Raw genomic sequence first — 21,480 nt, 5'->3', positions numbered from 1 at the left:
AGAGCACATGCGTGCTCCGAGGCTTGGGCTAGACGTACCACATAGATTGTCTTCACTTCGATGACTTCGTGGACATTGAAAGATGGACGTGAGTAGTCAATGTATGGCGTGCGACGGCATTGGGAACACATCAGACTTTTGCTATCAACTGCCGGCTATAACGCAGCCTGACGGGCACGAGCAGCAGGGACGCCACGACGGACGTGAGCGCACTGAACACGATAAGGTACCTGTACGCCTCGCGGCTCTCCTCTGACACACCGCTCTGTAGCGCCGAGATGAGCTGAACCAGCCACAAGGGGAACTAGTTAATAACGCGGAACACACGCTGGAAACGTGAGAGGGACACGCACCCGTGCACCGATGGGAGAGGCGAAGATGGGCGGGATGACGTTCATGAGATATTGGATCGCGACCGCAGAGCCGAGCCGCTCCATCCCGATGATCTTCGCAGATGCAGGCACAGCCAACGCCCAGTACGCTATGATGAGTGACATTGTCATCAGCCTACGATGTACCGATCACAGCAAACCAGCAGGTACGCACCACCGCTGAACAGGCCCCAGAGGACGGCGAATCCCATCATGACCCCAATGTCTTCTGCGACGAGCCAGACGGCGAGACACATCACGCCTGAGAGGAAGTTGAACACAATAAGGACGTTCACGACGCCCGCCTGGTTTGCAAGCCTCCCTGCAATGATTCGCCCGATCGAGTTGACCACCGCCGTCACGGACAGAACCGCAGAGTTGTTCGTGCCCGAGATGCCCAGTGCCGTGCAATAGCCTGTATTCTCTATGAGAACCCGCAAGCACAACGACTGTTATCAGACACGCCTGGGATGTAGAATATCGGCACGATGAAGCCGAAGAACTGGAGGAACGCGAAGGCGAGATAGAATGGGTAGGTCGGCGTTCGGAGCACGGTCAGATCGAACAGCTTATACTGAACCCGTTTGTGCGCGTTGGTCCGCTGGCGGAGGAGGCCGAGCGCGAGCATCCCGAAGCAGAAGCACAGGAAGCCGACGATGCGCAGGGCCCAGGGGATGCCGAGGCCGTCGATGGCGGCTTGTACGATTGGCGCGAGCACGACGGCGCCGACGCCGCTGCCCGACTGTGAGAGTGGTTGGTACATGAGAGTGGTTGGTACATGAGAGTGGTTGGTACATGAGAGTGGTTGGTACATGAGAGTGGTTGGTATACTGTGGTACAATACACATGACAGGGTGCTTACACTTGCGATACCCGTTGCTAGTCCTCTACGCTTGTTGAACCATTGCGAGGGAAGGCCAATAGCAGGGATATACGCTAGAGAGCTTCCGATACTATTCGCATGGCCATGAGCTCTCTACCTTCCAATGACAGATCATGATCAACCACTGACCCGAACATGATACCCTGAGAAAGCAGGAGTTCCCAATACGTTGTGGCGATCGACGCAAGCTGGAGCGCGACCGACATCATGAGCACACCGAGCAGCACTGGTGCTCGGATGCCGAAGCGCGACACAAGGACATTACCGAATGGGCCAACAGCAAAGCCGAAGCCAGTCGCCGTGCCGCCTACGAATCCAATCTTGAAGAGGCTTGTTACGTTGGAGAAGCGCGAGCTGGTGTCACTCATGTACGCGTCCTGGTAGACACCCCAGACGTTCCCTGGAGGCAAGTCAGGGAAACGTTTTCTGTATGAGCTAGTAGCCAGACATACCAGCACCAAACGCCATGAAGCTGGCGAGAAAGCTAGCGGCAACGGTCATCCATGCTTGCAAACCACCATCGGGAGGCTCGTCGACGTCCGGCTCGGCATCAACAGCTTCTTGTAGTGGCTGAGGAGACACGCCCTTTTCAGTCTCCTGCTCAAGGGAGCTCTTGATTGTCGGTGCCGCAGAGTTCATAGTAGCTTCGTCAATGGACGGGGTCTACAGAAACAGGGAGCGGTGAAGTTGGCCGCAGCTGCATAACGGTACACTGGTATATAAGACGGCGAGCGACGCCTCCATTTGCTCCACCAAGTTGGGACGGTGGCCGCGATTATACCTGAGCAGTGGCGGCAATTCCGAGTCGAGGATTTGAGAGACGGGCCTTTGCCCCATTTGGCAGACTCGGAGGGACGATCGCGGACGAGCCAGCAGGGGCAGCGGAATGTCCGATGCGATGCGCTGTGCAGGTCCGCGACGCCGGTCAATTTCATGCTCGTCCTTCGCTTCTTACGATCCCTTGATTGAGATCATTCGCTCCAACTACCAGAGTCGGGTAGAGAAAACAACCGAGTTGTGGGAATGGCTAGACCTATGAACTACTGTGATCTTGGTCAGCATGAGTCGTACATAACACAACGATTTGCTGTACAGCTCACTGCCTACTAGTAACACTGGCAGGTTACAAAGACTGAAGCATGAGCTGCACCGGAGGCCGGTGACCAATTGTGAGACATAAGTAAGCCGGTGGAAGTCGTGCTCCGAAGACGTACTGCTGAGTAGGACGGTCCGTCTAGACGCACTGCTGGACTTTGGTCCGAGTCCAAACAGCCTACGCAGACGAAATAGACGTGTCAAGCCCACTCCAAGAGTTGACACACATTCTGAAACCTTGGAGATCAGGATCAGAGTATAAATTGAAAGCATACGGCTCGACAGGATTCACAACCTCAGTACCCATGGAGCCCGTCACTGTTGCTCAAGGCGTCATCGACCTCACCTTCCACCAGGTTCTTGTTTCCCTTTTCGCTCTTTCCGTCCAGCTCGGATGCCAGTCTGACTATGGATCCACCTTATAGGTAGTAGCCGCAGCCATCCGTGCCGTACTCGCCGCGCACGGCGTCGCAGTCACAGAAGTGATCTCCGCACCACACGAACGCGCATTCCAAGACCTCCGCGCAGGACGCACGCAGCTACTCGTCGGCTGGTTTCCGGGGTCACATAGCACTTACCTCGAGCCCTTCAAGGACGATATGATCGTTCTTGGCGAAGCGGAGGGCTCTGCACCCGTGTACGATCCGTATTGCATATGGGGAGTGCCAGATTATGTCCCCGTCGAGGTCGTCCGGTCAATAACGGACCTCGCGAAGCCAGAGGTGGCGGCGCAGTTCGTGCGGACTGTGCAGGGCATCAACCCTGGTGCGGGAATCTCGCGGTTCTCGCAGGAGATCATAGAGCGGTATTCGCTCGACCTGCAATTCGTCGAGGGCGACATCCCCAAGTGTTGTGCCACGTATGAGGCGGCGTATGCTAAACGAGGCATGTAGTTAACACCCAGCTGTACATGAAAACGTTCGCTAACCTTGGGGTCCGGTGTAGAATGGGTGATCCTGCCGCTCTGGCACCCACAATGCCTGCACTCCCGGTACAAGATACGCGCACTGGAGGATACGGACGATCTCCTTCACGCACGACATCCCGACACAGCGCGCATAATCATCCCCAAGCCGCTAGCGGCGCGTCTGCCTGCCGACGCGATTGCGGCTCTGCGTGAGCTCCGGATCGGTAATGAGGGTGTCGCGAGAATGGATTATCTGTATGCTGTGGAGGGATTCAGCACATACGATGCTGTAACGAGATGGATGAAAGAGACAAGCAGTGACTTGACTAATGGGGGAAGGCAATAATAGAGTTCAGATCGTGTAGAGCATGATGATTGCACAATGGACAAGCGTTACTTTGCGCATAGCGATTGTGTCTGTTCTCTGAGGGATGTAGGCGGTGACCGAAGGATTATTGGAATGCAGAAAGCACGACTAGGCAGCCGCTGTATGACAGTATGTATGATTCTGAAGGCAAGCCAGAGTCGCGCTGGCTGATGGTCTGCGCGATGTGACATGTGACAGGACGCGTTCGCCGCGCACGTGCACGTCACAGTAGCGCGTCGCGCGACGCGTCAAACAAGCGCTGACCACAGCGTGGCTCGAGAACGGAAGTCACTACGATCAGGAGTGAGGCCTTGGGGCTGCACAAGTGAAGAATCATCGGCAGGGAGAAATTTGCGGCAGGCTCCTGAAGTCGAAGCTACGAATGTCATTCCCATTGAACGTTCCGAGTGCACTCGAGCCTAAGGCTTAGCTCCGATACGGACGAGCATCGAGCCTGGGTGCCCCACACACCGACCCCATCGTCGACACAAAGTTCTGGTACTTAGCAAGTAGCTGACAGAACAGACACTCACAGACATCGCCTCGCTGCCTTACCGTGGCCATTACCGCCTAACATCGCACGAGCGGCCGTCGAACACTTTGCTCGTTCAATCAGGTTGCTGTTCCATTCGGAGTCCCGGCCCACATCGAGTCATCCAGTGATCGCTGACGTTCGCGTCTGTAGCCAGAGCCTCATACAGCAACTCGTCATGAGTCTATGTCATATGGATACAGTGGTTTCCGCTCCGTGGGGGTCTCAGAAATCTATGATGGATTGAACGTCTCGCGGACTACGCACCTTCACGGAGCAGTCAGTACTCAACCACAGAAGTCACATCTCACGCACTGGATCTCGAAAACGAGTCTATGGGTGCCGCACCCCTCTCCTCGTCTACAACCACCTGCTTTTCGCTCTTCTCTGCCACCCCTCTCTGCAGTTCCTCGCTATCCAACGGTGTCTCCTCGACGTCTGCGCTCCCAGCCTCGTTGGCCGCCACAGCCGCCTCTGCGTCCGCTTCGCGCAGCCTTTCCCTCTCCGCCAGCTTGCTCTTCCGCACCTCGATCCCGCCCTCGTACCCGAACCACGTGTACCTCTTGACGTGCGGACCGCGAAGGAGCAGCATGAACAACATGAAGCCCGTCCACGCGAGGGAGAGCGCCGCTGCCGGGCGCCAGCCGTACTTCACGAATACCTGCGTGCCGACGGAGGTACCCATCACCTGGCCCATGAACAGCTGCACTCACACATCAGCCAGAAATCGACCGTGGGTATATGCGCTGAGAACGCACCGAGAGAAGTAAAACCGCGTTCAGGCGCGAACGCGCGGAGGCGTCGAGCCCGAAGACAGAGCTCGTCAGCGAGACCTGGACCATTTGCCGGCAGACGTCGATCCCGACGCAGACGATGACGACGGCGGCGATGTTGATCCCGTTGGCACCCACGCCAATTGCCTGAAAGACGAGCAGCCAGAGCATAGCGATCACGCCGGCGAACCATGACATTAGCCCGTCGATGACGCGCCCAATTAACGGGGCCATCGCTACGCCGAACATGCCGACGAGGCCGAAGAGGCCAATGACCAGCCTGCCAGAAGGTATGAGCGGAGAGGCGAGAGTAGAATGAAAGACAAGCTCACGTGGAGTAGTAGTATGGCGGGCCACCGAGCAGGAAGGTGAGCGTTACCTGAAACACTGGCTAAGCACACGATGGAGCGCGAAACAGCAAGCACACGCACCCAAAAATTCGAGAAGCACGCACTCGAAGCAAATTGAATGAGCGCCGCCTGGATGAGCTGAGGCTCCGTGACGCTGAACTTCGCCATGCTGTACAGGATACCGAAGTACGTCGCACCCGCGTTCTTCGCCGGATAGTCAGGCAGCATCAAGTAGAGCAAGCCCCACACGGCGTACTGCACGCCGATAGCCATGTAGTATACGACCCGCCACGACGCGAACCGCGCGATGATACCGGCAAGGACTCGCGCGATGAGCATGCCGAGAAGGAGGCCGGCGAGAACGATGGAGAGCGCGGAGGCGCGACGCTCTGGAGGAGCGAGGTCTGCGGCGAGTGGCATGAGGATCTGCGGCACGACGCTGGTCATGCCGATGATGAAGCAGATCGCTTCGAAGACAGCGAGGCTGTTGGTCACGGCGAGGCCAATGGTGAGGGAGGCGGAGATGAACACCAAGAGTAGGATAAGGCGACGGCGGCGGACGAGGTCGCCCAAAGTGGAGATGAACACAATGCCAGTTGCACACCTGTGCATTGGGATAATGTGTGAGTTACCATCAATGGCTCCCGGGTGTGCAACATGTCGAGGCTTCCATGTCGTCGGGGAGGGGGGGGAGCAAGAGTGTGCGAACTCTCCTTGAAAGAGCACAACCAACTGACAGATAGATGTGACCACGACTGCGATTGCATGGCAAGAGAGTGGGCGAAACTGTGCAACAACTCTGTAGACGTCCACTGTCGCCACTTACTCGTTTCTCTAGTGAAAATGCTCCTCTCGGAGTGAGGAACATTCCTACTAGACGGTTTCCCGAAGACAGTCGCCCCCTCCCTCGGCTTGGCCAATGTGGGCGTAAAGGCAATGACCGCACCTGTAACGGGTCGGGCATTCCCGTTACGGTCAGACACCACGCCAGTGCCGGGTGTCCCTCCACCTGTGTGCGCCCCACGGACGTTGGCGTCGTGGACTTGCACTGACAACAACACAGATACAGATGGCAAATTCCGCTCAAGACGTACCCAGGAGCTGAGCGGGTTTCAATCTGATTACTAGTATCATACGACAGCGGCAAGTTGGATGCACGCCTCGAGTGGCTTTCGCCACGATCGCGCTGCATGCACATGTCAGTTTCTGCATCCGTACGTCCGCCCGCTCTAGCAGTGTTCCAATGCACAGTGTGCACGCGACATGATTGTCCTCGCGCACCTGCACGCGGCACAACCTCACTCTGAGCTCGTGAAGTGTCCGGCACCACCGACACTGTGTTCAGCCCACAGGCTTATCGCAAGAGCGTCGAGGAGCGATGTGCGGACAATACGCGTAGGGCTCATATACACCCTCAAAGGGTATCTTCGCCAAGTTCCGGGGGGTCACCGGTCGCATATCACTGGCTTCATGAGCAGTAGTAAACTGTACTCACCCTGCTTGTACCAATGTCGGGATTCTTGACACCTCGTCATACGTGACGCCAAAAGACTCTGAGTATTTGATCAGCAGCGGCTGGCAGTAGTACAAGTTTGCGATGACTGCGAAAGCCGGTCAATCCAGTTTGCTTTTGCGGAACATTATAGACTTACTGAATGTACTCGCGATGCCGAACGTCGCATTCAGCAGCAGGCCAAAATGTGCCGGTCGTTCTGGGTCATAACGCAATCTTCTGGGAATTGGGATGAGACCAAAGTCCTTCGTGACTGGAGTAAATGAGTCTTTCGCCTTCGGAGCAGAGGTCGGGAGGGCAGCATCCCCTATGGCGAGAGTCTCTCCGCTGGTGCGTGACGACTGGCCTGCTTGGACGCGCTTTTCGTCGGCCATGTCGTTCGTCACCGTCTGACCTGCGCACTGGGGGACGCCTTCGGATGAACAGCAGGGTGCTTGACGGCCATCATGAGAGCTCGAGGTTCGTATGTTTATAGTCGCGAGCGCTGCCGGACTTCGTCAGCGGACGGTGTGGGTATCGTGCTATCCATACAGAACGGTCAATAGTCAAGGTTCTGAGCCGGGGCAACCCATGAGTAATTGAGTAAGCAAACGTAGCCCTGTCGGGCCACTCAATGCAACTTACTTCGGGGTTGGGTCGGGTTGGGCCCGGCGAGGTCAGCAAACGATGCGTCGATGACGGTGACCGGAAACCGCTTGAGGGTCTTGTATCCGTGTTAAACTGGTCGCACCCAACCACCGCACGTGTTATCGGTGAGTTTGAACACAGATGGGTACGAGAGCTTCAAAAGAACGAAGAAAGTATATTCAAGTTCGGCAGGCCACGCTATCATCTATGATAGCTACAGCCCAGGTCACGTGTGGCCGTAGGGAATCCTGAATTCTGAACGACACAACTTAAGAAGTACTGGAGACTGTCACATTGATGCTATTTCGAATTCCCTTGCACTTGTGGTTTTTGTAAACGAGGACTCAGTGATGACAGGAATGGATAGCGTTGCTTGCGGCACGCCTTACAACTTACAAGGCGTACTGATCTCTGTTATGAGATTGTAATGAGATCAGAACCCATATTGGGGAGAGATGATTATCCGTCCAGTGTCACTGCGATCGGACTTCCGCCACAATTGAACGTTGACATTGAACTCTTGCAACGTTCTACATACGCCTCGGTTTCGTCCACCCGCCATCGGCTCCCGGTCTCTCGTAGCTCACCACCAAACTCCTCGACTCGAGTCTCTCTATTGCACCATCCGGCTTGCTGAGTCACAATGGACGCCAGACTTCGACGGGTGAACAAGGAGATCGCGGGTGCGTCCCATCCCTATCCTGCGTAGTCCCTCGATGCATCTCATACGCTCCAGCCAGACTGCAAGAATGACAAATCCTCCAACATTGACATCGATCTCGTCGACAACTCGCCGTTCCACCTCATAGGCTCCTTTGATGGCCCCGAGGGCACCCCGTACGAGGGCGGCCACTTCGAGGTGGTACGTCCTCCACGTCACATATCCTCACCTACCCAGGAATGACAGTGCCCTTCGTGGCCAGGACATCGTGATCCCAGACTCGTACCCCTTCCAGCCAGTCAAGATGAAGTTCATCACGAAAATCTACCACCCCAACGTCTCCTCCGCGTCGGGCGCGATCTGCCTCGACATCCTCAAGGATGCCTGGAGCCCCGTGCTCACGCTCAAGTCCACGCTCATCTCGCTGCAGTCGCTCCTCTGCTCGCCCGAGCCGCGCGACCCACAGGACGCGGAGGTCGCGAAGCACTACATGACGAGCAAGAGCAGCTTCGAGGAGACCGCGCGGTATTGGACGGAGATCTACGCGGGTGGGCCGGGCAAGGCGGGCAAGGGCAAGGCGAGCGGGCCTAGGGACGAGATTGCAATGGCGGGCTTGGACTCGGCGCATGTGCAGCAGTTCCAGTCGCTGGGCTTTGAGAAGAGCAAGGTGGTGCGTGGCTTCATTCTGATTGCGATGACGGTGTCTCGTTCGCATACAGCGATGTGGCCGGCCGGTCGTGGTCGTTGTTTGTGTGTGGCGGAAGCTGACGGCCGCTGATTCACAGATTGATGTGCTGCGACGGATGAACTATCGTGGGGCGAACGTCGCAAATATCAATGATGACAGGGTGGTCGAGGAAATGCTGAAGCCATAGCACAAATGTACCATTAAGCAAAGCCCAGCTGTATAACATCGCGGACCATTCCGACTCGTCACACACGCCGGTGGGACCCGGTGCCGTCGTACAAAGTACCACTCAGAACGACCGTATACTAGCTGAGATGGGCTATCGGTATATTTCTACACTACTGCTACGCTACACTTCGTTTGCCAATCGGTCTTCCTACTGTACCCACACTCGTGGTTTTTGCAGTACCTCCTGCACCTCGGCCTCCCGCGTCCCAAGCGCGCCCATATCGCTCATGTACTCCCACCGCGCCTCCTCAGGCAGGCTCATAAGCACACTCTCAATGCGCGCGCCAGGTGTTAACAGGCCGAAGCGCGTACCGCGGTCATACACAAGATTGAACTCCACGTATCTAGACGAGCCGTGAGCATCAGAGTATAAGAGAAGTTAACGCGCAGACGTACCGGCCCCGTCGGAGAAGCTGCCACCGCCGCTCCGCCTCAGTGTATGGTGTGCTCGAGCGCTGCTTCAGGATAGGGACGTAGCTCGGGACGAATGCGTTCCCCAGATCCTTCACCATCTTCAGAATCGCCTCCGCGCTCCGTGGTCTGCCCTTATCCGCCGACTCCCCGCCCACCTCGCCAAACGCGCTGAACGTCTTGTGGTCCTCGTCGCAGAGGTCGTCGAAGAAGATGCCGCCGATCCCACGCGCCTCGCCGCGGTGCGGAATGTAGAAGTATTCGTCGCACCATTTCTTGAGGACGGGATAGAGCGCAGCGCCGTGCGAGGCCGCCGCATCGCGGAGGGTCGTGTGGAAGTGCGCCGCGTCGGACTCGTAGAGGTAGGACGGCGTGAGGTCGGAGCCGCCGCCGAACCACCACGCAAGGACCGTCCCCTGGGGCTGCTGCGATGGCGCAGACCCGGTGCTCGCCTGCGCGACCTTGTCTGCGATCTCGAAGTAGCGGTAGTTGGCGTGCACGGTGGGCGCGTGAGGGTTGCGGGGGTGGATGACGAGGCTGATGCCCGCGGCGAAGAAGGGGAGCGCGCCCTTCTCGTCGACGTCGAGGTCCTTGAGGCTGCCGTGGTCCGCGCGCATCTGCTTCACCGCCGCGGGCGGGAGCGACCCGTGCACGATCGAGATGTTCACGCCCGCCTTCTCGAGGACTGTGTTCGTGTGCGCGGGCTGCTGCGCCGCGGCGGGCGAGGACGGGTGCGGGACCGCGAACACGCACGAGAGACCCCGCCCGCCCTGCGGCCGCACCCACGCGTCGCGCTTGAACTTGGGCGCGGAGGGGTCGAGTGCCTCGAAGGCGGCGACAATCTCTTCTTGGAGGGTCGAGATGTACTCCTCGACCTGCTGGCGCATGGGTTTGTCGGATTGGAGGGTGGCCATCGTTGCTGGCGATGTCGACGACCTGGCGAATATTTACAGAGAATGAGACGGTCTCGGCCAACAGGCGATTGCGGCAGGGAAGGCTGGAGAGTGAACTGGCTGAGACTGGACCACGGCTGCCAAAGCGTCTAGACGCGCTCTGAATATCCGCACCACGCGATATAAATCATGCTGGCATGTTCGACTCTTGAGAAAACAAATAGGACCCGATGATTGTCCACGACTACGATGTGCGGCAGGATGGAGTCTACGGCGGCTCATTCAAGTGCTTACTGTTTGAGAACGAAGCAAGAACGGAGGATTAATGCAACGCAATTGAGTCCAGTACATCGCATGAGCGCCCGGTGAAGGACTGGCGCCCACTCAAACGGCACCTGCCTAATCGGGGCAACGTCCAACCGTGGCTAAATGGACCCCCCGGGCCCTCCTCCTCCTCCTCCTCGAACTTAGCGGAGCTGTGCTGCCGTCACATATACATAAGCACTTCTCATCTTTTACGGTTGGCAACGGAGACTAGGGCACCTGCACTATGCAACCCTGTCACCTCCGAGTCAGCTACCAGCACACTCGATCCGGTTCCACTGGGGGCCATTCGGCTTGGACGCGAACCATTCAGTGCGGCTTCGCGCGGCCTCCTGGCGTATACCCTCCTTCCATGAGAGGACGATAGCACGGGAATACTAGGCGAATAAAATCCTCAATTTGATTCGACGGCCGCCTCCATGCCTTCGAACTTCGTGCATACGAGGTGCGTACTAATTCATAAACGCACAAGCAAATCTTTGACGGTCGCCCACGGCAGATGATGGCACTCAGGCTGTTCGGGAAGCTGCAGCTCGCCTGAGTCATGATGCAGCTCGGGCAGAAGTTGCACCTGCAGTGCCGTTTGAGCATCGTGCCTCCGTTATGTCCATCGTTCCTACTAGCCGTCGATCCTCCACTAGCAATCACCGATCACAATCACCTGGCGTAGCAGGCTGCCATATATCGCACAACTCAGCGCACTGAGTCTACCTTGCGCTCTGGATTATTCACAAGAGGCGGGCGCGAGACATTCGTCGCTTCATATGCACAGCATGGCCGAGTTCAGCGTCTCAGAGCTACGTTTTCTCCAAGTGGTGCTCAACGCTCATCCACCTACCTTCGAGCGCGCGCCTCGGATGCTTCTGTCCGAAAGTGTCCGCGACTCCGAGTCCGATTGCGTAGGGGCTACTGTAAGTAGGGTGACATACTGGGTATGCGCGCGGCGCTGAGTTTTATGCCCGGCGACCCTTTTTGATCTCCCTCAGCGTAAGCTATCCCGTCCGTCCGTTCTCTGATTCTTTGCTCACTTCTCCCGCACAGGACTATCAGCGATCATCTAGCTTCGGCTGGTGCATGGCGATATCCTTCAGTGTGGTAGCGGCTGAAGTAGGCTTTGGTAATGATGACCTCCACCGCCGACAGGCTGCGACAGCGTTCTCCGTTGCCGCCGTATGTTACACAGACGCCGTCCATATTCCATAACCCTTCTCTGTCCATCGACGGCCGTTGAGATTCCCTGTTCGCTGTCTTCAGTGAGTTTGGTGATTGACCTTTTCGTTTTCTCCCGATCGCCCTTCGTGGCGATGTCAATTGTCACTGCGTGCGTCATCTTGCCTCTATGTTGTCCTCTGCACACCGGTGGATTTGGTTGACACTTGATCTAGGCGCGAAGGGTCCAACCCCCGAAGCATATCTGCATGTACCATTCTCAAAGGGTATGTTGGGTTGATGTTTGAGTGATGTCCGTAAGCCCTTACCCATGTAACAGTGTCATCTTCACTGAAACGTGCCTGCCGGGGCGCTGGTGCGCCGGCATTCAAAGATATGAGCACACCGTACCCCCAAGGAGTAAGTGCTCCAGGCGTCGGAGAGTTGATAAACCTCGGCGGCCACACAGGCAAAGGTGAGCAATCGCTAGGAATAACGCGTCACAAGTATCGTATCTCGCTCAGATCCGCTGGATATGTGGACATCTATAGGTGCATTCTAGCCCGCCTGTGACCGGCAATGCATTGCGAGTGGAGAGCATTGAGGCGTTGGATCCGAATGTATATTGCCTGAGCGCTGAGATGTGCATATATATGCACGACTAGTGTGCTTGAGTGGCTCGCTCGAGTGTTTCAAGATGAGCGATTCCTACGCTGCTTCTGATGTCTCTGCTCCGGAGCGGTCGTCGTCGCCAGTGTATAGCACTAACACGAACTCGGAGGAGGCACCAACGGTGGATTTTGGATTCCTCCCCATACCTGCTAGCTTGCGCTACGATCCTACACGTCCTGTGCGCTTTCGGTTGCTCTTGAACATAGCTTTCGGCGTGTCTAGCACCTTTGGTACGTGCTTTGGGCCTCGGTTCGCACCCAAGCTAATACACGCCATATAGTCATCGCAAATCTCTACTATAGTCAGCCCTTGCTGAGTGAGTTACTGTGTTTCTGATTATGTGGACTGCTCTCGCTGGGCCATTTGCCATCCGCACTAGATCGCCAGATTCAAGCTTGCTCGTCGAAGCTGTATGCACGATATCTGTCTCCAGCTTCGGGTAGCCGCTCTATCGGTTCGGCATACCGGTGTGTAGCTACAGGAACTGATGCTCTCTAGTCCAGCTTGCCGATTCATTTCATGTCTCTTACGAAGAGGTCTCTAACGTTCCAACGCTCGTGCAAGTCGGGTGAGCTCACTATCCACTGTCGTCAACCCGAACCTCTGACCGTTATAACATCTCGACGTTCCAGGTACGCCGTAGGCATTCTTCTTATATCGCCCCTCGGAGACCTGGTCCGTCGACGCCCGCTCGTGCTCACCATAATATTCATCGCGGCCTCCCTCAGCATCGGGCTCGCCTTCACAAACAGCCTGCCCGTGTTCGAGGCCCTGAGCTTCCTCGTCGGCGTCTTCACGATCGTGCCGCAAGTCCTCGTCGCGCTCGCCGCGGATCTCAACCCACCCCACCGCCGGGCCGCCGCGATGTCGATCGTCATGTCGGGGCTGCTCTTCGGCGTCCTGACGGCGCGGGTCGTTGCGGGCATCGTTGCGGAGTACGTCAGCTGGCGGGTTGTGTACTACATCGCGTTCGCGTCCCAGTACGCCATCGCGTTGTTGCTGTACCTCACCGTGCCCGATTACCCCTCCAAAAACAAAGGAGCCACGTATTGGGGCATATTATGGACCATGGCGAAGCTGGCCGTGACAGAGCCAGTCATTGTGCAGGCCGCGTTGGTCTTGATACCGAATGCGGCGGTATATGCCAACTTTTGGGTACGGATTTCGACGTCTCCACCAATACTATCGGTCTTAACAAGCACATTTGCCATCAGGTCACTCTGACATTCCTGCTCGGTGGTGCTCCATATAACTATTCAACGTATGTCGTGTCGCCGTCTACAGCAAGCCTGCAGCTGACAGTCCTACAGGCTGGTCATTGGTCTCTTCGGTTTTGTTGGAATGGTCGGGGTAATGATGGCCATTCCAATAGGAAGACTCATCGACCGCCTGGTCCCTTGGTATGCCGCCATAGTGTCTATCCTTCTCTATGTGGTCATCACCGCCATTGGAGTCGCCGCCGACGGTATCAACATCGCTGCTGTGGTCATTGTGTGCATCGGCGTCGACGTCCTCAGGCAAACCATCCAGATGACGATGACGACGTGGGTCTTCGGACTCCTCGATGCGAAGGCTAGGTCAAGAATATATGCTATCATCCTCGTGTCGGTACGCTGTGAATCTGCGGCAACGTAGTTCCATGCACTGACGAGCACCTTGATAGCTCTTCATCGGTCAGATCATGGGCACTTCTGTCGGCGCGTTGCTGTTCACGAAGTACGGGTGGCGTCCGTCAGCTGCAATTTCGCTCGCATGGAGCGGCTTCATGCTGTTTGTCATATTCTTGCGCGGCCCGCACGTACCTAGGCGTCGATGGCTGGGTTACGCCGGCGGGCTGTCGTTACGGCAGAGCAGTGTTCATGAAACAGATGCGGTCGAGCAGCCCGATACAGCAGCAGGCACCCAGGTTGCTCAGATCGCTGAGACATCTATACGGAGATCGAGCGACGTCGCGGAGATCAAGGAAAAGCAGGGAGAGGTCGTCTACGAGAAGGAACCGAATGGACACCCTTCTGACGTTTGACACACGGGCGCTCCACAGACATCTGTAAGTATAGACATTCACCGTAGTAGAGATCATATAGAGGCTGCGTCTCACAAGATCAGCCAGTACGTATAGTCCACATACATTGGCCAAGACGTTAGAAGCGATAGTGTGATTCCGATGCATTAAATACCGTCACAGACCGAACATATCCCAGGAGTATCTGCGAGTGATGCTTACACCAGAAGACCCCCATGTGTATTACCCTCCACAACGAAGTCACGAGATCGCAATACGATGCTTCAAGGCCTAGCGTTCGGACATCTGTGCGAGGTAGTCCGCAAGCTGCGCCATGAACATTATCAGCCTCCAACATGCCAACAAAGGATAGGTTGTAATCGGGCATACCTTCAGGGCGCCCGTACGAATCCCCTCTCCAACTCTCTGTACATCCGGGTTAGCGAGCACATTCTGGAATGCATCCCTGGCAGCCACTTCCAAGTTCGAGAGGTTATCGCCCAGGACGCCGTCATGCGAGGCTGGCAAGGGCTCCTCATCGTCCTCGCGACCAAAGTACTGGTTCGACGAGATGGACTGCGCGCCCTGGAAGGACTGCAGCCGCGTCTGCGCCTCGCCGACGGCCTGCGGGTCATATGCGTTGCGCCCAAAGTACATGTCCGACGAGATCGCCTTCTGCTTGCCGAACTTGTCGCGCGCAAACGTGGACGTCTCCTCCACCGCCGAGCTCGGTCTTGACGTCGTTGGCGTGGGCACGCCGCCGAAGCCGAGCCGCTTCATGCCCATGCCGAGCCGCTCCAGGTCCTGTGCGTTGCCCTTTGGCGTATTCGGCGCAGGGCTCGCGGGGACGAGCTTCGCGCTCTGCGGTCTCGCGCTCCCAGGTAAGGGACTCGCAGCTGCTTTCGCCACCGCACGCTCTGCCTCTTCTTTCTCCTCCTTCTCGCGGTCGTATCCAAGCTGCCTGATCCGTTCGGCCTCCTCCGCTGCTTTCCGCTCGGCCTCCGCGAAATCGAGCGGTGCGACCGTCTTCTTCGCACCAAGACCGCCGAGCTTGCTCTTCTTCGGGGCAGCCGCAGAGGTCGTGCTCGTGGCTGAAGTAGTGGAAGAGGTGAGGCGCGCAGCACCGAGCTTGGAAGTTGGGCGTGCGCCTCCGTTGGAAGAGTTGGAACGGAGAGATGACGAGCTGATCGTGCGTGGGCTAGTGGGCGGGTTGGGTCCTCCTGCGGGCGTACTGGCTGTGCGGCCGAGAACTGGAGGCGCGGGTTTCTGAGATACGAAGGCAGGTGATTTGGGCGTTGCAGGTTTGTTCCAGGATGCAAAGAAGTCGTCCTCATCACCGCCTTGTGAGGCTGGCGTAACGGACAATGCATCGGCACCCTCCACCACGACTTTGTCGGGGTACCTAATCTCTAGTCAAGCACGGATACGCGTCGTACGTGATGGGGACTCACTTCGCTGCGTCTTCCTTGACACGTCTCGCGAGCTCCTCCTTATACATCTCAGCGAGGCGGCTGCTGTATTTCTTCTTGGTGTCCGAGTCATTGAGCATCAACGCCCCGCCATGTCTTGTGAAGAACTCGGTAATGGAGGCGTTGCCCCCGACTTTCATGGTTCGCAGCTGGTTCAGCTGCCAACTGTCTAGGTTGGTTGACCTTGCATACTCCACTCGTCAGCACTGCTTAATGCCCTGCTACGAGTGCGGCCGACTCACCGGACGAAGCTAATGTGCACTCCCATGTTCCTGTGAACACTCGAGCAGTCCAGGCAAATGTAGATCCCAAATGTCACGCTTGCCCATGTCGGATTCCGAGCTTGACAGTCGAAGCACATCTGGAGAGCACTGAGATGTGTACTGCGAGCCTGCACACGCACCCGCGCACCTTATTTCCCTTCTGTGACTTCAGAACCTTGAAGACCTGCTCTGTCTCTGCCTTTGTTGGGTCTGCCATGCCGGATACTGGGTCGAGGGTCGTGTAGATGGAGATGGGGAGCGGTGAACACCGTGACTGCAGCGGTCGCACCGGCGGCAGTCTTAGCATTACTGTAATCAGTATATGCCACTATCAGATAGCATAGCGGAACCAGTAGCGTTTGATAAAGCTAGAATCCATCAAAATAACCAATTAGCAAACTCGTCAGGGTGCCACGAGCGCGGTCCAGGGCGCTTACTATTGCCCACTTTGGGCCCTCAGATCTCAGATCTCAGAGTCGGGGTCAACGTCGACGTCAACTCCAGCTCAACTCGAAGCTCACTTGCAAGATATCGCAGTAAGAACTGGTGACCTGTAAGATGTCTCGCTATGCATCCTTGGGTATCTGGCGGCGCCTTCGCTGTAAGGGGGTGGGGTGGCTCCGCGTGCAGGGCCGGACGGATCAGATAACATGTACAGTACATAGTAGGTGTATGCAGTGGTTGTGGGTCCAATCAAACTCTGCTTCACCGAGCGGCCAAAGCTGTGAATCTAATGCTGTTCAGAGCTTATTAGATTAGGCCGCATCGGAGCTTGTCTTCCTCACTCTGCTGTATAAATTGGCAGTCTGGAACTACAATCAAAGAAGATCGAATCATCACCATTCACCGTCTCGCATCGTACCCGGTAGGTTGAACTTGAAATGTCGAGTAGTGAAATGCTGTGTGCTGATGCACCACTTCAGACATGCCACCGCGCACAATTCAGTTGCTGGTGTACAACAGTCGCCTCTTCAACGCGCACTGGTCGATCTTCGTACCGCGCGCGAACGACCCCAACATTGGTACATAGCCGGCTTCACGCCACAGGCTCTGTCGTCGGCGGGTTCGCTCTCGAATTCGTCAGGAACTACGACATCACAACTGACAGCCGTCCAATACAACGCATCGACCTCGCCACTGTGCCGGAAGAACACGTCAAGGACACCGATGGCGATGAAGAGGTCATCGATGGGAACGCAAACCCGATTGATCGCCTCGAGGAGGTCATTGTTACTGTGCCTGTTCCGGGACCGAGCTTGAGGCCGAACACGGCTGCTCCTGATGTATGTTGCCACTGTTGCTCTCGCGCATTATGATATTCAATGCATCTAGAAACGAATTGAAATGCGTGGTTGCCAATGGTGGACGAAGCAGGCTATTGCCGCACTCATAGCAGCTGGTTTGTTTAACGAGGAGGCGCAGACTGTGGCGGATAACGCGCCTGTGCAATGAACGAGGCGATGTATATATCTCGACCTCAATACTTATGACTATCCCGACGTCGTTCCATTCCTTGCGCAGAACGCTCACTACATTGACAATGTTGTGACACAGAAAGCCCTACGCACGACGTGCCATCTTACAGACTACCAGTAACAATCGGACTGACACGCACCTACATCAGTATGAAGTAGATCACAAGGCCTGCGCATTCGGTGAGAGCTTGACAAGAGCGATGATCGGTATTATTGTTAGATTGGCGCGAGATACGATTCCAGTACACTGGATACATTGGTAGTACAGCGTGCCGGCAGGCGTATTACAGAATAGGAGGGAAGCGGGGGCGAGAAGGAATATACTTGCGAGCACTGCGAAGTTGGCCGGGAACCAAAGCTTACTGGAGAGGCGCCGCGTTGACAATGTCCATCGCACTGGCGTGGACGATGCCCGCTTGATTGAGTGCGGCGACGACCTGCTTGACCCACCACTGGCAGTCACTGGCACAGCGGCCTGCAGCAGGAACAACGGCGATGAGCCGGCACCGATCCCGAACAGGGGCGAAACGCTGAACCACAGTGGACCGACTGCACGGCAGATCGAAGGCCCTTGCCAGGCGTAGGGATGCTCACCACTTGCCTCTCATGTCGGTCAACATTGTATAAGTGAGCGTGGATGGCAATAACCTATCTCGCTACAAGTTGCGAGCACACATGGAGGTGGTCCATAGGCCACTCCGAATGTCAACTCAATTCCAAGAATCATCAGGCTCAAGTGAAATACAGTGATTGTACATACATATATGTACGCAGCCTGCAACGTCACTACAATATGCATCAGCTCGCTAGCATCCCCCGTTGCACATCAGGTAATACTGCCAGTACGGAAACCCGTCGAACGGCTCCAGCCACGAAGGTATGGATTTCACCCAGCTTCCGTTCCAATCCGTGGAGAACGCAGCCTTGCAGTATTCCCAGTACGCAGGGCACCATCCTGACTGATGCCAATCGATGATTGCGAGCACACGAGGATGCGACGTGTCTCCCGGATTGAATACGATGCAGTACTTGGCTAGGAAATTATATGTTCTGGAGGCGCTATTGGAGAGGAGGTCCGGGGAAACTTGGAGGAAACTCGAGCTCGATGAGCGTTCGACTCTGGTACATAAGTACGCCACAACGCATCGGTTTCACGTGATTCCAGTCTATGAAGCTTTGCGCTGCTTTGAGGCTGGACCAAGGGGCAGTCAGGCGCCGGAAACTGGACCGCAACCCTAGTGGTGGTGGTCCAAAACCGGTGTACGGGGTCCTTGATTTCACTTTTCAGACGAAAGTCAGCGAGATTTCGCACCGTTCGGCATATAGTGAGGATATGCGTATGATTTTTGTACTGAGTGTTACTCATATATGTAGCAATGATCCTATGTGGTTTTTATGACAGTTCGATGAGTGCACGTCCATACTGTTGAATTTCTACTGTACTGTATAGAAGCGCCGGAGGGTACGCCTGGGATAGGGAGAGATCTGAGATCTGCAGCCACCACGACCGTGACATTCGAGTTGAACTTGAAGTTCAATTGAGCTCTGGTCAATGGTTTACTTGCGATGAAATCACCATTCCAATGTAGCGTACATGAGTCCGTCAATGATACATAGTGTACAATAGATTGTGTCGCTGTATTACAATATCTCAGTACTTCACATAGTAGATCGTGTGAATCCAATCGGCATCAATGGACTCGCGATACTCGAGAATGGAACAGGTCGGGAGGGGTCGGGTCAGTGTCCAGAGGCTTGATCAATGAATATTTTGGTGTTGAGGATGCTGGAAGTGTTGATCAAGAGGATGATGAGTGCGACGTGCAGAAAGGAAGCTTCTGAAGCATGGCCGCACTCGGTTACTACTTCGAGAATTCCCGTCGTTGAAGATGAGATTGCGTTGGGAAGGGCCAAAGCATCGTACAACGTAGATGCACCCGAGCGCTCCTCAAGCTGAAGACTTGTCAAGGACAAGTCTCGGAGAGCAAACGTAAGGGTGGCGTAAGCGCCGATATACATCGCACGAGCGCCCAACGTGCATACCAAGATGTCTTTCAACGTGCGCGGTACTGCAGTGCTGATTGCACGGGGCAGGGGCTATGGGAAGTTCAGTCAGTGCAAGACTGATCGAATCAATGGATGACTCACCCGGGGAATCTGCGGCGACTGACCGGTATGTATGTGTATCTGCGCAAAACTCGATGTTTGCCTCCATGCACTCTATGTCAAACCTGCGGAGCGGAGCTGGGCGCAGTGCGTATAGCACACGGCATAGAGCGCACTCAACACGCCACGCGGGCGTCCAGGAAGTCACTCGCTCACGCCCCGACGCACGCTTTGCTCCCAGTCGTCCTACATGGCAGGGAAAGGTCAGCGCGGGTCGTGGTGCTCAAACGGAGGGGAGCAACGGTTTTGCGAGGCGGCGGAGGGCGTACAGAGGACGAACGAGTGTGCGTGGGACAAGTGTACCTATCGAGGGGCATGTATTGACGTGAATGCTACATACATTGCGGAAGGTGTGTTCCGCATCCTCAGTATCCGCGCATAAGTGTCCTATGCTGTTCAAGTAATCGGAATAAGGGCCTGGGAAGGGCAAACGAATGAGTCACGCAGGCGAGCAACAGATGGGTAGATGGCCGAGGTACTCGCAAGTGGGTAGTCAGTCGGCGGGTGGATGTCTGTGGATGTGCGGATGAACGAGCCCGCGTGCGCACATGCAAGTGAATAGACGTGTACACAGCCGGACATGCGGACATGCGGGCAACTGATCGGGTGCTGGGAGAGCAATGCACCAGCATGTTGAGCATGGTCTAGTTCATGCTATACGTCGCAGTTGTCGCACCGGCGTCCCTCACGAGGCTCGCTACTAGGCTCATGATGACGTTCATGATCATTTACTTCGCCCCTGTCTCGAGGACTCGGAGCAGGCCGGAAAGCTGCCCGAGCAAAGCGGGTGCGGTAACATTCGTCTGTAACTTGCTGTAGTCGAAGGAGAACAGATTGTTGAGGGGACACTATCATCGGTCGATCGATCAGCATACCATTAGTTTCTCCAGGCACGAAAGCACTTACAACGCCAGCGCGCTGTTGTATAAATAGTCAAGAACACTCGCGTTCAGCACCTTCTCGACCTGCATGACACTCACGTGGAGGTTCGCTTTGCTGCTCACACTGGCATCGAGCTGCGCGGTGCGTAGCTCCGCATCGTCCGCTGGCGCGAGGGCCTGGAGGCCCGATGCGGATGTAGGGGTCGGGAAGGGCAGCTGTGCAGGAGTGATCGACTGGGTGTGTAGACCAGCAGATGCACGGGCGAGGGAGTGCGCAAGAGCAGAGCACTGATGAATGCACCTGTTCACGCGGGCAATATAAAAGGAGACCGTAGTAGTAAGTAATGAGCGCATTGAACAACGGCATAAGTACCCAATATCGCGGTCTACGCGCCCGCATTCGCTCCCCTCGCCCCTCCCTTGTCCTACCATCGCAGCCACCTCATTCTGCACATGTCGCGTTCGCGTTCAGACTTTTGGGCCGTCGCAGCGGCTGACCAGGCTCTGATGAATTATCGACCGCGATGTAACGATAAATTGATGCATAAGACGCGGCATACCGGGGAGTGAGTGTTGACACTGAACAGTTCTGCAAGACGACTGAGAGAAGTCAAGGAAAGTGGGGTATAGCAAATGAGGTTCAGTCGATAGTCGTGGTTGACGATGAGCGAGGCGCGAAGTCGCGATCGGGTAGTACAGACGAGGTTTGCTAGAGCGGATGAGTGTCCAAGATCGCTCATAGCTTGTCATCTCATCTAATCTTACCATCTTATCAGAGTG

The 21,480-nt window shown here is 56.0% G+C and overlaps 9 protein-coding genes across 9 annotated transcripts; 4 read left to right on the top strand and 5 right to left on the bottom strand.

The window, feature by feature from the left end:
* Positions 1-28: 28 nt before the first annotated feature.
* Positions 29-2,141, bottom strand: C8Q71DRAFT_303360 (major facilitator superfamily domain-containing protein). Its single transcript, XM_047917673.1, has 7 exons — positions 1,707-2,141; positions 1,384-1,654; positions 1,234-1,324; positions 837-1,113; positions 547-786; positions 354-481; positions 29-283 (listed from the first exon to the last, which is right to left on the bottom strand). The coding sequence occupies exons 1-7, from the start codon at positions 1,891-1,893 to the stop codon at positions 131-133; spliced, it is 1,347 nt and encodes a 448-aa protein (XP_047774553.1). The 5' UTR covers positions 1,894-2,141; the 3' UTR covers positions 29-130.
* A 513-nt stretch (positions 2,142-2,654) lies between these two features.
* On the top strand, positions 2,655-3,242 carry C8Q71DRAFT_726915 (uncharacterized protein; the record flags this gene model as incomplete). Its single annotated transcript, XM_047921804.1, has 2 exons — positions 2,655-2,705; positions 2,775-3,242. 2 exons carry the CDS (start codon positions 2,655-2,657, stop codon positions 3,240-3,242), a joined length of 519 nt encoding a protein of 172 aa, XP_047774552.1.
* A 1,082-nt stretch (positions 3,243-4,324) lies between these two features.
* Positions 4,325-7,166, bottom strand: C8Q71DRAFT_782523 (major facilitator superfamily domain-containing protein; the record flags this gene model as incomplete). The annotated part of the gene is made up of 7 exons (XM_047924929.1): positions 4,325-4,424; positions 4,467-4,858; positions 4,914-5,208; positions 5,261-5,307; positions 5,360-5,879; positions 6,774-6,879; positions 6,931-7,166. Coding segments are annotated over 7 exons (1,606 nt in total), but the record flags the coding sequence as incomplete, so codon positions are not given.
* An 895-nt stretch (positions 7,167-8,061) lies between these two features.
* Positions 8,062-8,954, top strand: C8Q71DRAFT_715325 (ubiquitin-conjugating enzyme/RWD-like protein; the record flags this gene model as incomplete). The annotated part of the gene is made up of 4 exons (XM_047921034.1): positions 8,062-8,101; positions 8,159-8,280; positions 8,342-8,749; positions 8,865-8,954. The coding sequence occupies 4 exons, from the start codon at positions 8,062-8,064 to the stop codon at positions 8,952-8,954; spliced, it is 660 nt and encodes a 219-aa protein (XP_047774550.1).
* Positions 8,955-9,143: 189 nt separating this feature from the next.
* On the bottom strand, positions 9,144-10,320 carry C8Q71DRAFT_715503 (Coproporphyrinogen oxidase; the record flags this gene model as incomplete). Its single annotated transcript, XM_047921051.1, has 2 exons — positions 9,144-9,339; positions 9,392-10,320. The coding sequence occupies 2 exons, from the start codon at positions 10,318-10,320 to the stop codon at positions 9,144-9,146; spliced, it is 1,125 nt and encodes a 374-aa protein (XP_047774549.1).
* Positions 10,321-12,469: 2,149 nt separating this feature from the next.
* Positions 12,470-14,467, top strand: C8Q71DRAFT_715331 (major facilitator superfamily domain-containing protein; the record flags this gene model as incomplete). Its single annotated transcript, XM_047921035.1, has 7 exons — positions 12,470-12,674; positions 12,725-12,760; positions 12,943-13,012; positions 13,077-13,599; positions 13,659-13,705; positions 13,755-14,052; positions 14,108-14,467. The coding sequence occupies 7 exons, from the start codon at positions 12,470-12,472 to the stop codon at positions 14,465-14,467; spliced, it is 1,539 nt and encodes a 512-aa protein (XP_047774548.1).
* A 270-nt stretch (positions 14,468-14,737) lies between these two features.
* Positions 14,738-16,395, bottom strand: C8Q71DRAFT_799006 (uncharacterized protein; the record flags this gene model as incomplete). Its single annotated transcript, XM_047925861.1, has 5 exons — positions 14,738-14,773; positions 14,837-15,848; positions 15,898-16,098; positions 16,158-16,276; positions 16,327-16,395. 5 exons carry the CDS (start codon positions 16,393-16,395, stop codon positions 14,738-14,740), a joined length of 1,437 nt encoding a protein of 478 aa, XP_047774547.1.
* Positions 16,396-17,103: 708 nt separating this feature from the next.
* Positions 17,104-17,630, top strand: C8Q71DRAFT_726909 (uncharacterized protein; the record flags this gene model as incomplete). The annotated part of the gene is made up of 3 exons (XM_047921803.1): positions 17,104-17,200; positions 17,226-17,461; positions 17,511-17,630. The coding sequence occupies 3 exons, from the start codon at positions 17,104-17,106 to the stop codon at positions 17,628-17,630; spliced, it is 453 nt and encodes a 150-aa protein (XP_047774546.1).
* Positions 17,631-20,111: 2,481 nt separating this feature from the next.
* Positions 20,112-21,433, bottom strand: C8Q71DRAFT_782485 (uncharacterized protein). The gene is made up of 4 exons (XM_047924928.1): positions 21,261-21,433; positions 20,726-21,204; positions 20,303-20,667; positions 20,112-20,236 (listed from the first exon to the last, which is right to left on the bottom strand). Exons 2-3 carry the CDS (start codon positions 21,130-21,132, stop codon positions 20,544-20,546), a joined length of 531 nt encoding a protein of 176 aa, XP_047774545.1. The 5' UTR covers positions 21,133-21,204; positions 21,261-21,433; the 3' UTR covers positions 20,112-20,236; positions 20,303-20,543.
* Between the last annotated feature and the right edge of the window lie 47 nt (positions 21,434-21,480).

Source organism: Rhodofomes roseus (assembly GCF_022264815.1).
Source record: "Rhodofomes roseus strain CIRM-BRFM 1785 chromosome Unknown C8Q71scaffold_26, whole genome shotgun sequence".
Classification (NCBI taxonomy): Eukaryota; Fungi; Basidiomycota; class Agaricomycetes; order Polyporales; family Fomitopsidaceae; genus Rhodofomes; species Rhodofomes roseus.
Note: the sequence above shows the minus strand (reverse complement) of the source record. Positions and strands in the feature narration are given on the sequence as shown.

Bases quoted from the DNA above. Each gene is read 5' to 3' on its own strand.
- C8Q71DRAFT_303360 (XM_047917673.1), bottom strand. From the start codon at position 1,893: ATGAACTCTGCGGCACCGACAATCAAGAGCTCCCTTGAGCAGGAGACT. The intron at 1,114-1,233 runs GTAAGCACCCTG...CCACTCTCACAG, and splicing joins TAGCAACGGGTATCGCAAGT to TCGGGCAGCGGCGTCGGCGC. The intron at 787-836 runs GCGTGTCTGATA...TAGAGAATACAG, and splicing joins GCCGATATTCTACATCCCAG to GCTATTGCACGGCACTGGGC.
- C8Q71DRAFT_782485 (XM_047924928.1), bottom strand. From the start codon at position 21,132: ATGGTAGGACAAGGGAGGGGCGAGGGGAGCGAATGCGGGCGCGTAGAC. The intron at 20,668-20,725 runs GTAAGTGCTTTC...GACCGATGATAG, and splicing joins TACAACAGCGCGCTGGCGTT to TGTCCCCTCAACAATCTGTT.